The sequence below is a fragment of the Mauremys mutica genome, chromosome 2 (assembly GCF_020497125.1).
Source record: "Mauremys mutica isolate MM-2020 ecotype Southern chromosome 2, ASM2049712v1, whole genome shotgun sequence".
NCBI lineage: Eukaryota > Metazoa > Chordata > Testudines > Geoemydidae > Mauremys > Mauremys mutica.
In genome coordinates this window covers 202288715-202307138 of record NC_059073.1, presented here as the reverse complement: position 1 = coordinate 202307138, position 18424 = coordinate 202288715, and the positions used below count along the sequence as shown (strand labels likewise).

General features: G+C 36.6%; 1 protein-coding gene across 3 annotated transcripts in view; it reads right to left on the bottom strand.

Moving 5' to 3' along the window:
- VPS41 (VPS41 subunit of HOPS complex) overlaps positions 1 to 18424 on the bottom strand; it is a 162283-nt gene that overhangs the window by 119840 nt on the left and 24019 nt on the right. For 2 of the 3 annotated variants that reach the window (XM_045007071.1, XM_045007072.1), the window contains 2 exons: positions 13631 to 13738; positions 10670 to 10747 (listed from right to left, as the gene is read on the bottom strand). In XM_045007071.1, coding sequence (XP_044863006.1) covers positions 10670 to 10747; positions 13631 to 13738 — 186 coding nt within the window. Of the gene's footprint in view, positions 1 to 10669; positions 10748 to 13630; positions 13739 to 16329; positions 16383 to 18424 lie in introns of those variants that run through there. The other variant, XM_045007073.1, reaches the window with a different exon arrangement.

Below are 18424 nucleotides of genomic sequence, written 5' to 3'. Positions count from 1 at the left end.
TCAAACAGGAGTGGGGAGAGGAGATGGTCACTCATTAAACAAATGCATTTTGCCAGTCAATTCTTAAATTCCTAAAAGGAGTTATGCTGGGAAGTGGTGGTCTCTCAAATATTAACAAATTATAGATGTACAGCAACCTATTAGCAGCTTATATTTTTAGGAACTAAGCTTATTTGGAAAGCATAAGGAGAAGGGAGTGAAAAGATACATTCATAGTTATTTTTTAACTTCAAAAATAACAGTTTGTTAGTTGTAGTATTTACTTTAAATAAAGGGATTTTAAAAAGCTAAACTAGTACCCTCTGGAAATACTTTTCCCTCTAAAATCAAAACTGAAAGAAAAGGCAAAATAAAGTATAAATATTCTGTGTGTAAATTTCTTCAAAAAATTATAACATTTATAATTTCAAACAATTTTCTCCTATCATTGAAAAAATGTTGTAAACTGCCTATAATTTTAATAACTAAAAGTTAAGTACAATGTTTTTAAAAGTGTTACAGGATGCAGCATAAATCCAGGGAACATATGCAGTGAACCTGGATGATGATAAAAGAAAAGGTCTGATGGCTATTGTGCTCTGCGTACAACCTGACGTTGTTATTTTTGTTCTAAGGAAATGAAATATCAAGAGGCTGAAAAGGAAATATGTAAATTTACTTAGTAGAACAGTAGTAAAGTCTTCTATCGGATTTAACATTTTTGGAGTTACTATGTGCTTTGCAAGCGCACATACACAAAAACAGAGAGAGAGAGAGAGAGTTTTCTTTTATTAACAAACCTATATTAAAGATAGCATCTGTAATCTACTTACAATTTAGCATTCTTTCATAATATAAGAATTAACTGTATTTCTGGGGTAATCCTTAAAATTAAACTGGATTTTAATACATTTTCCACCACCCAGAGCTCCTCCTATACTACCAAGCAGAAGACCAAACTCAAGAGCTGAGTGGGAGCTGCCAGCTCATTAAGAAATGGCATTAGCAAGTTCCCCTGACAGTCCTATTCAGCCACGTTGAGCTGTATGGTAGGTAGATCTAATACAAAGCCTCAGACTGGATCAAGAAATGGCAAAGAGAGTTCAATTGCTATACAACCAAGAAACAAGAAACCGACCCACTAGAAAAGTCAGGACTCAGTGAGACTGGAGCTCCAGGAAGGTGACGTTGTGTCAGGAGAAGGACAGGGCGATGTATGTTTGAGCAGTAACCAAATAGTTGTAGAAACGCAATTTAGTCTTAGGAGGCGTGCAGTCTGTATAGACAGACATTGTGAGAGGGGTGTTAAAACTATAAAAGGAGGAAAATATGGTAGAATGGAATCAATAGGTGAACAGACAGACTTCACAATCTGACTTGGATTAATTTAACCTATAAAACGTATGCTACTATTTATGATGGTTGAGATTTTTGCTACCACCACAAAAAAGTTGACACATGATGGCCAATAGTATTTAAGAAATGAATGTAAGCACACTACTAGACGTTTTAATAGCTGGCAAAAAACCCAGATGACACTATTTGACATCTTTATATACCAAACAGTAAAATTATTGCAAGCTGCAAGCTATGTATTTGAACAAAAGATGTACTTTACTTTTTGTTGTTTTACTTAAATTTATGAACTACTAAAACTAAGCATATAACAGCAATAATAATAAAAAGAACATAGAGTTTACTGTGTCAGTCAAGTTACATTAAAAAAACCTAAAGCATCCTGCTGATTGTAATTTGGCTTCCTTGTAAGGCTCTTTGTTTTAATCCATATTAGTATAGGAATACTGCACTTTGGCTTCAAATTACAAATGCCATAAAACTGTGGTTCCGACATTTTCTTACATTGTGGACCACACTAAGTCGGAGGTACTCTCAAGGAACAGTTCTTCTACCAATTCTAATTTAAAACCTTGTCTGCGGCAACTATAGCACACACCCTCCCCTGATTTGGCTCCTATTAATTAATTAATTGATAAATAAATAAAGGATGATGATGAGATTATGGGTGAAGGAAAAAAAAACCACCTCTCTGGTGCCAAGGTTCCAACATCTTTTGTATTGGTGCAGTTTATCTCCTTTTCTTGGACATAAGATTTTTACATCCATAATAAATACTTCCTGTAGCCTGCAACCACCCCCACATCAGTCTAACCTCTTTGCTTCTCCTACTTCCAACATTTATTCCAAAAATATGTGTGAATTAGATGAAGATGATATGCAGAATACCCATAAAGGGCTTTTTTGTTTTTACCTTCATTGGTCAAAAGAACTTTAAACCCTAGAACAGTCCAGTGGCCGTCAGCTGTTCTGCCTCATCCAACCAAGATTCCCCTCCTATCTAGTAATATGAAAAAGGGCTGGGTGGTCGTGACTTCTGCCCTGGAAGGGTTCTGCAGTGGGCCAAACTATCAGGAAGAATCACTTGAAAACTGAGAAGTTTCAACAGCTCCCCAGACCACTTGAAAATATTCCAATTCACCAGCAATAAACTGTCCAAATTTGGGCCAGGGACCATCTTTTTGTTTTGTATTTGTACAGCGCCTAGCCCAATGGGGTCCTGGGTCATAACTAGGGCTCCTAGGCACTAGGTAATACCAATAAGAACAAAATATGATCTATCCCTATCTCTTTATAGCACTGGAAAAAAACTATACTCATAAAAAGGTATATAAGTCACTCCTAGGTTTTTAGCAAACTTGAATGATCTGAAGTCACTACAGAAGTGTTTTAAATAGATGTTCTATACTATTCAGGTGCCCTAGTTATTATATAATTGATAGTCTTAAAATCAAAGTCCAAAAACATTTTCTTTAAAATCAAACAAGAACATCTCCTACATTAAGGGCCAATCCTAAATCACTCAAATCTCTAAGAGTTTTCCCACTGCTTTAAATAGGAGCAGGATAGGGACTTAAAGCTGTGACGTCTGAGGAATAAGAAAATAGAAAACTCAGCTTGAGCCAGATGCTTGCCCTTAATTCACATTAGAGAGGAAATAAAGTTGAGTCCTGGAAGGGCGATTAGCTTATGTCACAACTGTAATCTTGTTTAAATACAATACTTGTATTAATTTTTCTTAAAAAATAAAAGGCAGATCACCCATTTTTTTTTTTGGAAGGACAGATTAAGCATACATCCACATCTACACTGCCATGCATTGCAAAGTAGCCAGGAAATTCTGGTGGGCCCTGTACAAAAGACAGGTTTTCCAGCTAATTGGTCTTTACCTTTAATTCTGGTCTTTTGTTTCATTTCATTTCACCACTAAATCTTCTTTCACAGCCTGACAATGCCGACTAAAATTATAAAGTAATGAACAGAGACTTTTAAGTAGCCTATCAAAACAAGTGACACTCTGTGAGTTTAAAACTAAAACAATACAAAAAAGTTTCATTCAGAGTAATATCCTCATGGGAAATGATTGCCTAGGAAAGAGTACTACAGAAAGGGATCTGGGGATCACAGTGGATCACAAGCTAAATATGAGTCAACAATGTAACACTGTTACAAAAAAAAGCAAACATCATTCTGGGTTGTATTAGCTCTTCCACTCTACTCTGCGCTGATTAGGCGCAAACAAGAGTATTACGCCCAGTTCTGCATGCCACGTTTCAGGACAAATTTGGAAAAAGTCCAAAGAAGAGCAAAAAAATGATTAAAGGTCTAGAAAACATGACCTATGACGGAAGATTGAAAAAACTGGGTTTGTTTAGTCCGGAGAAGAGGTCTGAGAGGGAATGTAACAGTTTTCAAGTACATAAAAGGTTGTTAGAAGGAGGAAGGAGAAAATTTTTTACTCCTTAACTTCTGAGGATAGGACAAGAAGCAATGGTCTTAAATTGCAGCAAGGGCAGTTTAGGTTGGACATTAGGAAAAACTTCCTGTCAGGGTGGTTAAGCACTGGAATAAATTGCCTAGGGAGGTTGTGGAATCACCATCATTGTCTAACCTGCTCTTAAAAATCTCCAAACACCTGTCAGGGATGGTCCAGATAATACTTAGTCCTGCCATGGTGTGGGGGACTAGACTAGATGACCTCTTGAGGTCCCTTCCAGTCCTACGATTCTATGATTATACAATCAAATGTTAAAAGGTATCTTACTCAGAGAAGAATGCTGCATTATGTCCCTTCAGCCATTGGTTGGGTTCTATTTCATCCCTAGCAACTGCATCTAGAACACAGCAAACACTGCTGTTTCATTGCTGAAGTTGGGTTCTCTGTTAATAGGAAGTTCTTTCAAAGCTGCGTCAAGACAACTGAAGTCTCAGGTTGTCCTCAAAAGCCTTGGAATCATTTGTTCACAACCTACTGAGATATCAGGTATGTTGGCAGGACATCTGACATCTCTCGAAGCAAGGAGGACGACCAGCTATTGGCCAGCAGATGCTGAAACTTTAGCAGGACTAAGTGCAACTATTCTAGAACTAAAACAAAATCACCTTTGAATTTTCAATATTGCAAGAGACAACCTGTTTACTATTTTGTTCTGTCACCCTGATTAAATAAAAATTATTGTTAGGTCAAGACATCATATATATGAGGTCTTATAGAGGTGACCTAAAATAATTACCGTATATACTCATTCATTAGCCCGTTCATTTATAAGCCACACAATGGATAGGTAAAAATAGCAAAAACCGTATGACCCTTTCATAAGTCAACCCTATATTTCAGGGGTCGGCAAACTTTGGCTCCCGGCCTGTCAAGGTAAGCCGCTGGCGGGTCAGGATGTTTTGTTTACTTGGAGCGTCTTCAGGCATGGAGCCCCTCAGTTCTCTATGGCTGCAGTTCATCATTTCCAGCCAATGGGAACCGCCACTTCCCACAGCTCCCATTGGCTGGGAATGGCAAACCACGGTCACTGGGAGCTGAGGGGCTCCATGCCTGAAAATGCTCCAAATACACAAACTACAGTGTATTAGATCAGGGATCGGCAACCTTTGGCACGCGGCCCCCGGGACGGTTTGTTTACCTGCCACGTCTGCAGGTTCGGCTGATCGCGGCTCCCACTGGCCACGGTTCGCTGCTCCAGGCCAATGGGGGCAGGGGGAAGCAGCACAGACTGAGGGACGTGCTGGCCATCGCTTTCTGCCACCCCACTGGCCTGGAGCAGCGATCCGCAGCCAGTGGGAGCTGCGATCGGCCAAACCTGCCCAGCCCACCAGGGTGCTTACCCTGGCGGGCCGCGGGCCAAAGGTTGCCAATCCCTGTATTAGATATTCAATTCAATGATTCCATAGAGTTTAAAATCATCAAATTTTGGTGTAGACCCATTTATTGGCTGGGGGGAGAGATAGCTCAGTGGTTTGAGCATTGGCCTGCTAAACCCAGGGTTGTGAGTTCAATCCTTGAGGGGGCCATTTAGGGAACTGGGGCAAAAATCTGTCTGGGGATTGGTCCTGCTTTGAGCAGGGGGTTGGACTAGATGAGGTCCTGAGGCCCCTTCCAACTCTGATATTCTATAAGACAAACTCCGCTCTTTGATGCATCACTTTTTAACAGAAAATATTCGGCTTAAGAATGAGTATATACGGTAAATCATATATATTATATATAAAAAGCCCCAGCCTGGAAGGGATGTGAAACATAAATTTATAAAATTCTACAACAAAAGGGGTGTCTCTTAAATATTTCATGATTTTTAAAAAATTCCTCCAGTCTCGATGGTCTCAGAAATGTTACATGCTAAAAAGGATTTCAATTCTTCCTACCAAAAGACTGCCTTAAAACATTATTTAAATTTGTTTTCTGCATTCATGCATCACCTTTGAAACATTAAATATTAAAAACCAACCCTACTTATAAAGTGGCTCTTAGAGGGGGAAAATATAGGCTAAGCACAGGACTTCATTGGCACAAGCCAAGACTAGTTACCATATTTGTTTTAAACATGATGTTTATTAAAACACCTGGGAAAGAGGGCATCTATTTTTGCCCCCAAAACGTTTTTTGTTACTTAAGTAAATGTTTGCACAGATTTCCTCATAGCTACAAGTCCTTAACCCACAAGATGTCAGTTGAGGCAATAATTATATTAATCAATTGTAGACAGTCTAAGACAAAAACAAAGATGTGGAAGCATTTGGAATTAAGACGCTGTAAATCACTTCTGCACAATCCTTTGTCAGTGGAGTTATCAGGGTGGGGTTTTTTGTTTTGTTTTTGGCCTTTTAGTCATAATTTTCAAAGTAGACGACACATTTCATATGACTCAGTGCACTGAACCTTAATCCAAAAGAACACCAGTTTGTCAAATGCAAGTGATTTGAGGATGCATATCAGTTAATCTTAAGTGCTTGTCACCAAAAAAGACAGCTATGCTGGTGAGAGCAAAGGCATCCTAGTTGAGAAGAAGGGGTCTGTACCAGGATATTAGCATAGCATTTACAAGATCACCAAAATGCAGGGTCTAAACCAAGAAAACACATCTCATATAATCCCCCCTGCCTGAAGGCCTCCAAACCTGTTGGGGCCTAGTGGATTCCTTCTACTCATTTTTCTTAGAACACAGGAATTTCAAAGTTGAATAGACAACTGGTTCACCTCAGGTATCCCATCACCAACAGTGGGCAGTACCAGATGCTTCAGGAAGATGGTGTAGAAAACTCCAGCCCTAATCCTGCAAAGACTATTAAACACATGCTTAAAAATTACACACTGTAAGTATTCCCATTGACTTCCATGGGATTACTGCCAGAGCATAAAGTACATTACATGTTTAAGTCTCCACAGAATCGGAGCCAACATTCATGGCTTATGGGATAACCTGCCCAGAGGGAAAGTTTCTTCCTCACTCAGCACCTTACAGAATCAAGAGCCCTAGATGTTAAAAAAAAAAAAAAAAAAGCATAAAGAAGAATGCGAAGAGCCCAGCTACTTTCTAGAGCTGCCTGGTTTTAATTTACAAAGTATTATAGGAAGGTACTGAATTACTTCAGTTTTCAATAGAAAGCACATAATCAATATTAGTCAGTAGAGATTCTGCAAAGGTACGTTCCACATCTCTTGCAAGTTTGAAAAAGCTAAACAAACAGAAGAACTATACTGCAAGAGTCCAGTCTTCCAAAATCAGCCTCACATTTTGAATCAAAATCAATGTTACTCATTATGAAACAGAAAAAAGTGTAATGTAGATAATTAGACTCCCATACGTATATATTCCTGAGGTTGGGAAGGAGCAAATTGAGAAAAACGGAACTGAGAAAATGGAAAGTACCAAGGGAAAACTGTGAGGAAACTTCTCGTTTATTTTGCATAACAATCACATAAGTTATCTGTCAGTTTTCAGAGGAGTCTAAGTGACAACATCCTCTAGTCTACTTTTTCCTCTTTCAATTCAGAAATGAGTTTTCTTAATAGTGGTTAGCTTAGTTAAACTAAAGGGCAGAGGTCGGGGTTTTTTTTGGTCCTAAAGCAATATAGTCAAGTCTCTGTCTGAAATATCTTTACCTACTATCATTTCCATCAACTCTTAAGATTACTATAAATGAGAGTAATGTGTAATCTCAAAATCTTGTCTCTCTCATCAACAGAAGTTGGTCCAATTAAAAAAAAAGTAATCTAGACACACAAGGTGGGTGAGGTATTTTGTTTTTTTGTTTTTTCACTTTTTCCCCCAATTTATTTTTTGCATTTGACAATATTTTGTCTATGGTAATTTTCACGGTCTCTCCTGATAACCAGTTTTCCCTGGTTGTGTAGGTCTTTCACATAGTGACAGGGAAAGAGAAGAATATTTTTAAGATACAGTAAAACATGGCTGTAAAACCACAAAAATGGCAGACACACTCAGGGGCACAGATAGTACCTGAAATTACTTAATTCATTTCTTTTAAACAGACAGACTTTGAGTTGTTGGTGTCCTTTTAACTATACTAAAAGGAGAAAGCTGAAGCTATGCTTAAAAAACATCAACTTTTTTAAAAGATGTGTGAAATTTTAGTCTTGAAGTTCTTAATTTGCCAGGGCTGCAAATTATTCCGAGATTGCAACAATCTGAAGTAATATTTCTTTCACGAGAAACCTTATCCTACTTACCTGAACAATCTTTTTCTTCAAATAATAAATTCCACCATTCATTATAAACAGGCCTTCAGCCTGTTTACTCCTTGGAGACAGAACCCAGCAAGAGCCAAGGTTAACTAGCTCTCCTTACTGCAGAGGATTTAAAAAAAATCTAAAGCCTTTGAAGGGTATGATTGGGTGTTACTGTGCGACTCTCTCCTTCCTGAAAAGATTTTTTTCTCTTCACAACCCTGTGGAGGGCAAAATGGTAGACAAAGGGAAAAAGAAAGGGGAAGGAAGGCTGTCCTGCTCCTTCTCCATCTGATGGTTATGTCTCTATATTCTGTAATCTAGCCACTTCAGACACAGTTTAGGCTGGATGGCAGTGATTTTGGCATGGAAAGAGGCACATCAATGAGGACAAACTGCCTCAGTAGTTGCAGCTCTCCATCTTGGGAAACAGCATTCAAGGGATTGTACACTAAGCTTGGGAAGGGTACTTCAGAGCTGTGACAGTTCACACACATGCAGCCCTCTTTGCTTTAGAATGCCTGGTGATTAATAAAATGTATATTACATTACACTACAATTTTGAACCCACATAACTCCGCCATATCAAAAACAATTTTAATCAGAATCTTAAAAGGCACCTCTTCTTCCTAAACCTTGCTTAACTTCAGCTTTCTGTTCTCAACTACTGATGCATTACAGCTGCTGAACAAAAGTTGAAAAAAATTAAAGATACTAAAACAGAACAGGAACAGTTTATTTTCCCCACACATACATACTGTTCTCAGCCCCAAGAGCAATAGAACTGATTATCCTTACAAATAAACAAGACCTGGAAAACTTCAACCTGGAATAGTAAAATTTTAGGAGCGTTATAAGCAAGTGCAAAAGAGATTTTTAGAATAGAAATGCTTAAGTAACCTACCTTAATTTTACTATAACAAACATAAAACAGTAGCTGTTGCTAGCATTCTGTGGTATAAAGCAAACACACACACACACACATTGAGGGACTGGGTTTTTTTTGCCTCTATTTCCTGGTAGGGCATCCATATTATTTTTAGGTTCTGACTCTGCCTGGGATCTGTGCAGATAAGCCCTTATGCCCATGCAGTGCACTCTACTGAAATCAACAGGGCTTTGCGCAGGCATGTGGATCACCTTGTAGGATTGGGGCATTAGTGATCACTAGTTGTAGGACTGGGAGGAAAAGGAGACTTGCAACAAGAGGAAGTGTTTCGGGCATGTAACACACAGAGTCCATCTGTGGGGTAAATACAACTATCAGACAGATGCATTTCAGGCCTGAATCTAGGGGAAAGACACTAACTGATTTTAATAGGCTTTGGATCAGTCCCTTAATGCATAGCTTAGAAATGAAGAAATTGGGATTTAGATAAAATTCTGATCTGCCTCAAATAAATCAGATTGGAGTAAAATTACAAGTGTATGTCTTTGGCAAATAGCACCTGTGTAAAGTAATCAGAACATGGAAGGGAGCCAGGCAAAGCCCTTCTTCCCCTGAAAGTATTTTGGGGAAGTTCTATGGCTTGTGTCATAAAGGAGGTCAGATTAGATGATCACAATGGTCCCTTCTGGCCTTGGAATCTATGAATCTATTAAATGCAGTCAGCATCTACCCTGTCGGGCTGATGGAGCACACACAGTTAACTTGACTTTCACTAATCTCAAGTAAGGTCACTGTCAATCTGACCACTATAATATATAAAATTTCCTTCAAAGGCTGTTCCTAGGAGATTTTTTTTGGTGGTTTTTATTTTTTTGGAAACAATTGTGTAATTAGATTGTTCAAATATAAAAATATAACCTTTCACCTTTCATGTGCAGCTAGCTGTGTCAGCTTCAGAACATGTGTTGTATTTTGCAAACATGTCGGCATCTTGTGATAGATACTTTGACAAGAGCTGACGCTGCTTTTGAAAAAGTGATGTCTGCCCACTGGAATTTGTGACAATGCTAAAAAAAAAAAACTTTACTAAAATAAAACAAAGCAAAAAGAAAGTAACATACACACTCAAAACCCTCCATACTTTAAAAACGTGCATTTAATACCTTAGAACGCAGCTTTAAATTCAACATTTCATTCATTCTCAATGATTCCAGGAACAACAATAAAAAAAAAAAAAGTCTGCCTCTTCTCCTTCAATCAATACAATCCCTTAAGAGTCTAAGCTTCAAAACATTCACATAAAATATTAGCTTTATATATTTGCAGTAGATAAACTGAACTAGCAAGGCAATCAATCAATTTTCAATTACTTTTGGCATCTTGATAAGATGATAGCACACATAGTAACAATCAACAAGAGTCGGCTAATAAGTCGGCTAATACCTTAAGGAAGTCAAGAGCCTCTAGAGGAGGTAGATGATTATCCTTAATTACAATCACAAATATGTATTTCCTTTTCTGTAGTAATGATGAACACATCCTACATGCAATCTGAGATGTGTCCACATAAGACAATGTGCTATAGTGTCTTTTTCCATGTTTCATATTCATCCTCTCATATCAGGAGGAGTTTTTTAAATATATTTTTAAAATTTCAGGTGTAGTGAGACCAATAACCTCATTTACTATTTGGTAAATCACAATATTTTGCATCGCAATAAATTTTTTCTAAATTATGGGTTACTTACAATGTCAACCTTTTGGGTGATGTTTCCCTGGACATCAAGTAAATAAACCTTGCCATAATGTGTGCCGAGTGCCAAAAACTGTGATAAGAAAAAGAGAAAGAGACTGATTAAATAAATACATTGCAACTTTAAAAAAATCCCACCAGGTAAAGAACTCCAGGATATTCAGTAGATTAATTTTTTAACAGCAACCTAAAAGACAATATTCTATGGACGAAGCTTATTTTGGATGCACCTAAAGAATAAAACAAGGCTTGAAGCCCATATTATTGTGATCGTGCAAGTTAGCTGTCAGAATGAGTCATGGGAACCCTCATCTACTGACAACTAATGGTATGTCTGCACTCTGTACATATTGCCTGATGGACTGTGGCAGCAAATTAAAAATGCAGCGTGAAAGCAAGGGTAACACATGCTTGAAAATAAAGCTATGGAAATGATTAAGAAGCTATTTACTTTTAATTCTTCTTTGCCAATACAATAAATATTCAAAAATAAAGCTACCAACTATTAGGCCCTTATTACACAGAATCCCATAACATGGAAAGCTATTTAAAGTTCCAATGCATTTAATATTATCCTGATTCTTTATTTTCTTTGACACTGATATTTTGACGTTTAATGATGTATGCATTCACCCGCCATTTTATACTATGATAGGATTTGTCATAATTAGACTCTCTCAACAAATACACATAACAGAACTATACATTTATCTGATAGATGTAAAAAAGCAAAATGATTCCAGGAGACCCACAGTTAGTTGAACTGTGTGAACTAACCCTAAACAAACCAGCAGAAACTTCAGTGCTACTTGATATATGACAGATGGTTTTTCCTTTTTTTTTTCCCCCCTTTTTTTCTATTTAGCATTACTCAAATGGCCTAGGCTCCTAAATTCTCTGTATTTCTCTGCATGTGAGCATGCTTCATTGCAACCAATAATGAAATGCTCAAATTTACAAGCACTACTAAGCGTGTCAGTCAAGCAGCACAATCTTTAAAAAATAACCTTACAGAAAGTCAAGGTTTAAAAGGATTTATCAAAATGGAATTGCTTAAAATGAAATTTCAGTTCAGGCACTTAAAATATGAAGCTACATTAAAGAGGAGTCAAAAAAAAGGGAAAGAAGGGGTTGATTAGAAATTCATCCCCTGCAATGCCTTTCACTCCTGCAAGGTTGCCTTTTTTCAGGAAGAAAAAAGTCCCCCGGGTAAAAAAATCAATACTGGTTAATAAAACATCAGGTGTGCAGACATAACTAGGTATGACTATTCCACTGCACAGGCCTGCTTGAATGCACCAGGTGCCAGGACGATTAGTCATCCAGTGCAGACAGCGAGCCTGGTGAAAATATGATGCTATAGCACTGAAAGAAAAAATAATTCCGGGGAGAAATCAGTCTGACTATATAAGCCAGAATTTGGGACTCCCAACAAAGTCAAATTGTTCTAATCAGAAGTATGTGTATAATAGGACTATAATTTCATTTATGCTAACTCTTTTGTATGGTTTTCCTTAACCCCCACTTCATCCCTGGGGGACGGGCGGAAAGCTTACACTCTACCTTTGCTTTTAGGCTCTCTGTTGTAACAGACCAATTCCCAAAAGACCAATCCCCTAGCTTCTAATAATATTGGTCCTCCTCATAAATAGTTTATCTAGTTTGCTAGAAATCTAGGAGTGTTTGGATACTTAAAACAGCCTTACTGTAGTGTCACTCTTTGTGACCCTATAGTTAAGGTTGGTATTCTGGAAATTTCCATATATAAAATTCTATTTAATTGGTTGGGTTTAAAAATTCACGTAAAATTGAAAAAAGATCAAAAACTAGGAGGAGTTTCTTTCCAATTTTCAAAACATCTGTTCGATTTTAAATCTTTAATGTTTAAAAGAGAGACTCACAGTTTTTTGTTCATACAGTTAAATTTAAGATTTAACTTAAATTTAAAACATGAACTTTCAACTACCCTAAAAAGTGCCTCTTAAGCAGCTGCGCCAGTATTCTGAATAAAGAAACACTCAGCACAAGTCTTAATCTTGAATGTATAAGAAAACAACATATCGCAGACACCCCAATGGTAGCTGGTATGCAGCCATTATAGTCTGCCAGAAAATTATATATATACAAAAATACAACTGTATATATTACATTTTTAATATATTATAACACCTTTTTGATAAGAGTCATTAAAGTCATACACTTTCAAATGTACACCTTGTCTTTAATATTTTATAACAGAAAAAGAAAAAAATTGTTTAGTTGATGCACACAGTTACAAAAACCGTAGTTGAAGTTGCCACTCCATCTTCTCACAAAACTGTACTTTTATTCCCATCAATGCAAGCCCTTCTGTCTTCAGTGTTCTTTTGCTCCTGCGTCTTTTAGACTAATGGTATTAGTACAGGTTTTGAGTCGCACCGCCTGGTCTGAGTTTACTGAGCCTAGGTTGCTTGTAAAAGATCAGGAATAAATGTATTTTAATTACTTTCCTGTTTTATTAACAAAATCTCAGTTGTCTTCTACAGATGAATACCTGCTCCCATGAAATCAGTTCCTGGCAGGACTGAGTTTGTTTGGAATGATTCAAAAGATGCTGAATTCTTTACCTGATAAAGTATGGTTGCGACTGCATCTTGATCCTAGGCCATGATAAGTTTTTAATTAGAACTAAATCTCACAGTAGCTCATATAAACATTCCACCTTACAAAATATGGAATTCTTACCTCTTACCCTGAGAGGGGAGGGAAGGGGAAAGAGAGAAGCAGTGTCCAACAAGAGGTTACTATTAAGTCAGCTCAGCTTGCACTGTACTTAGCTGAGACGATCTTCAGATTTGTCAGTTCCTTAACCAAAATCTCTAACTTTTTTGATAAAGATAACATATAAACTGACAGATATTTTAAAAACAAGCAAACAGTTAGTTCATATCCACACCCAGAAAAAAGAAAAAGGTACCTTTTCATGCACGGTCATGCAACTGGCTGCATCCTTTTGGAGAATTTCAGTCACTCCATTAGAAAGCCTTTCATACTTCAGCTTGGGTTCTTCTTCACTCTCATCTTCCTATGTTATTAAGAGTTTGGGGCAGGGGGAGGGGGAAAAGAGGGGGGTTTTAAGTTTAATTTAAATACCAAATACTCAGAGATTCCCCAAATACTATCACACAGCAACAGCCATAGATGGTTCTCTATGATCTCTCAAACAGCCACTATACTTAACATTCCAATTACTGGTACCAGAGTTCTGGGTGCAACTAAATACAATACTGTAAATAAGTAAATTGATACAGTTCAACTGTAAGAGGCACTTAGTTGATTTGTAACAAGCAGGAAAAATGTACATGGGTACTTTGTTAAATAATGTTACTCATTCCCAATTAAAGAAAAAAATGAAGTATGGATATGGCAAAGTTGGTGATGATAAAAAAAAATATGCAGCTGTAGCCACTTTTAGCTCCGAGTTGAAGCATGCACATTACAAGAAACTTGAAGACCTTTACAAGATGCTGCACCTCGGTAGGAAGGACAGACACAAAATGCTGTGAATAAAAATAAAAATATCTACTAGGAATGTGTTACCTGTATCAGACATGTCAATGGGTTTTATGTTCAAACAAACAAAAAGTAGAAATGTTGCTGCAAAACTGTTCGAGAAAAAGATCTGGACACAATAACCTTCATATGGATAAACTGTGATCTAGCACATTTGTAGGACCTCAAACCTACCCTATTGTTACCCTTTAAACAAACTATGTAGTCATCCAATCACCATTCTGGACTGAGGAAAGGCACATAAAAGTGACACAAAGTGAATGGTTAGATGAGAGAGAGGGAGAAAGAAAGAAAGCTAGCCGATCAAAACAAACAGTCAATCTAGTTGTCTACCTTCTATAAATGAATGCTCAAGGTTCAATACAGTGTTTGGGTGTTTATACCAAAATGCCCCACTGCCGTTTTTTTATATATATATTTCAAACGGATACATTTTATATTTAATAGCTTCATTTGATACTATATGTTCCAAAGCATCCTTACTATGAAGTAGTATATCTACAATGACATCCCCCTATTCTCAATTAGAATGAGAACACCACTATCAAAAGTACAAATTTAGTGTATACATATGGGATATAGTATTCTTTTTCACTTTCTGCCCTCAAATTGATGTGTATCATTGCTGTGCACTGTTAAAACAGCTCCGGTGTTCCACCCCACTGATGGGTGAAATGATTCTAATACTGACTTCAAAAAGGGGTGTAGGAGATTCAATTAATATTCATAAAGCATAATGAGAGCCTCAGACAAAAGGTGCTATAGATGTGCTGTTTTTTCATGTCTAATGAGTATAAACACTATATAACTCCCAATGGAGAAACAAAGAAAACCAACAGTATTTCATTTAAGCTTTTCGTCAAGTAAAAACACACCAGTCTTTTGCTAGATTAAAAGCCAATATGATTACTTAATATACTAAACTTCTAAGACTGTTTAAACTATTATCTCCCATGTTATCATGATATATGTTCTTTTCCAGAAAACACAATAAAAATATGAAACTATGGTAGAAATTCAATATTTCATACCACCAACTTACTGTATACATGCTAGAATAAAAGGTTCTTTTAAAATTTGTTCGAGAGTTTTATGGCTGCATACAAAAGGAATTAATATAGGGATGTCAACAACCATGACATAGTTGTCTGAAGTGAAATGTCAAAATGTCCAGCAAGAAACAATTTTATTCAGTAAATCCAACATTGAACAAAGTTGTTACCAGTCAGAATGACAATGTCAAATTAGAGTGCTGTATATAAAAGTCAGCTAAGTTACCTGTGCTTCCAAATCCTTAACAGATTAAAATTGTAAAAATCATGAAAAAGTAGTGCTTTTTATTTATATATTTTACAACAATTAATACATTACTGTATTTCTTACGTCATTACAAAAGACTACACTTGAAATGCATCAGTGATCTGTGCATCCTGACATAAATATGTGAAGTAAAAATGCAATTCTAGGCAAATAGTCTTTGTAATAAAAAAATGTTGCTGAAGTCTGGACATCATCTGTGCAACCAATGTGAAAAGTTAATTCTAGTCTCTCGAGTATTTTGCATAAAAGCATTCACCCACGGGCCGTTAGAGAGTGTTACTGTAAATAAGTTTTGCCTGTCTTATACATGAGTGGAAACTAAATAATTTTTCCTGCACATGCATATAAAAATATATATACTTTCAAAACTCAGTGTACTGAAGCATTCTCCCAGGCTTCAAGAAAATGTATACAAAATGAAAACTTCAAATTTTAGCCACAATGATGTACCCACTCCATGCTTTTCTTACAGGTATCTTTTATGTAACGTAAAAGTCAGGCAAAAGGTGAATTTAAGAAATTTTTGCCTCACTGTAAAAAAAGGAAATGAAAAATGATTTGTAAAAAAAAATACAAGTTTACTCTATTGCCACAGACTATCACATTCTAAATGAGAGAGAAAATGTCAAACACATTTAATGTACTTGAGCTCAACATCTTACAAATATTTTCTTATCAGGAAAAGCTTTTATGCAGCCTGAACTTCTAAGGTAAACACAAGCCAGCATTAATAAAAAGCAAATCAATAATTTTTGTTAAATTTTAATAATCCTGCAAACCTACAAATAAAACCATCAGCAGCCTGAGTTGAGATGACAGTTAGCTGCGTTTCTATGACAACCTGGTGGAATAGTACAAGTCCTGACTCGCAGCAAAGCTAAGATATGAACAGAGTGACATTTACCCCATACAAGAAAACTCAGCTTTCCAAAAAAAAAAAAAAAAAAGAAAAAAAAATCAATTTCTCAACTAACATGGATTTTTACTAAGTGTATGGCACTTTTAATTAAAAGACAAGTCCTTTAAACCATCCTAGGACTCAAACATTTGCAAATAAATTTTATATTACTGTTACTTGTACTGTAGCTTAACACGTTTTTCACATTTTTGTTACCCAGAGAACTAATGCTTCATAACACTTACAGGGTTTTGAATTTTTTGTCAAATATATTTATTTAGTATTATTCAAACAGCACTTGAAAATATCCAAAGTTAGAAGGTTTAAAAAAAAAAGTACTATACAGAAGAAAATATTTGAAGCTCTCTGCAAATGAGATATTTAAATCTTGGTTGAAGTAAAACAAAAAACGCTGGAACAACCATGCTACAGTTTAACTAATTACCAATTTGTAAACCACAGGGAACACCATTTTAAAAATTATTTTCCGTTGGTTATTCTGCTATTCCATTTCCCTTAGATTTTCTAATTCCGAGAATGAAAACACCCAGTATATGCTATAAAGATCTTTTCCATTTACCTTTGAATATTTCCTACTGAAAGCCATACACAAAACTAACACAATGAACTAATAAGATCAAAAGAACTTCTGTTTACAGCTGTATCCTTTGTTAATATGGAGCTCCTTAAGTGAAATGGGAAGATGCTCCTCTTTCCATTCTTTAAATCTGTCTGTATATAGTGGTCTACCAAATCTTGAAGAGTCAAACAATATAATAAACTACAGAGAGCTAAAAAGGTGGCAGTACATGTTAAGAAGGCCAGTTTAGTTAGAGGAAGACATCACTCGGATTTCTCAATACTAGGATCATAACCTAACACTCTTGAGATATTCTGAATCAGTCTTTCCCAGCTTTGCCTACAAGAAGGACTTCAGTAGAACCCAATATACAGTGAAAACTGACATAAGGACCTTACAAAGATGGTCTCAAGAGAGAATCCGTGGGCAGTTTCTTGAGTTACTACAGGGGTAGGCAACCTATGGCATGGGTGCCGAAGGCAGCACGCAAGCTGATTTTCAGTGGCACTCACACTGCCCGGGTCCTGGCCACCAGTCCAGGGGGCTCTGCATTTTAATTTAATTTTAAATGAAGCTTCTTAAATATTTTATAAACCTTATTTACTTTACATACAACAATAGTTAAATTATATATTATAGACTTATAGAAAGAGACCTTCTAAAAACGTTAAAATATATTACTGGCACATGAAACCTTAAATCAGAGTGAATAAATGAAGACTTGGCACACCACTTCTGAAGGGTTGCCAACCCCTGGAGTTACTACATTAGTGTATATTCATTCATGCTGCATAGGGTTTGCCCACAGGATAGTCTGTCACATGGACTATATTCTCTACTGGTTATGGATGCTCTAATTGTGTTATGGACACTGACAATGAAGTGCCATCCTTCCTGCATAATTTGTCATTATGAGTTTCAAAGACTACCTGTCATGTTGCAAATAAAGCCTTTCATGGAAATAAACTTAATCAACATCCTTTGTCTTTGGGGCATAGCTTCTAATAGATCCAACTAATACAGTAGCCCTTACAATTCTAGGCCCTGATCCAGCAATGCATTTAAACACATGCATAACTAAGCACAAAGCTCAGCTCACTGAAGTGACAATGCACGTGCTTAAAGTTATTTACTGAATGGCTTTGCTGCAATACACGCTTTTTTAGCAGGGCATCCCAGACCAGGAAAAAGTAATTTCTCACCACCAACTCTCGCCAGACTATCTTTCAGATAACTTCCCATTTCACAACATGTGAATGAGAAACTTCAGTAAAATGCCATGTTTCAAGCTAGATAGGAGTCAATCAAAAGATGATTTCATACAGAACATTTGATTAATTAATGCTTAAAGAATATGAAGGAAGAGTTAGGCACTGCAATCCTATTAAAACCAAAAAAGA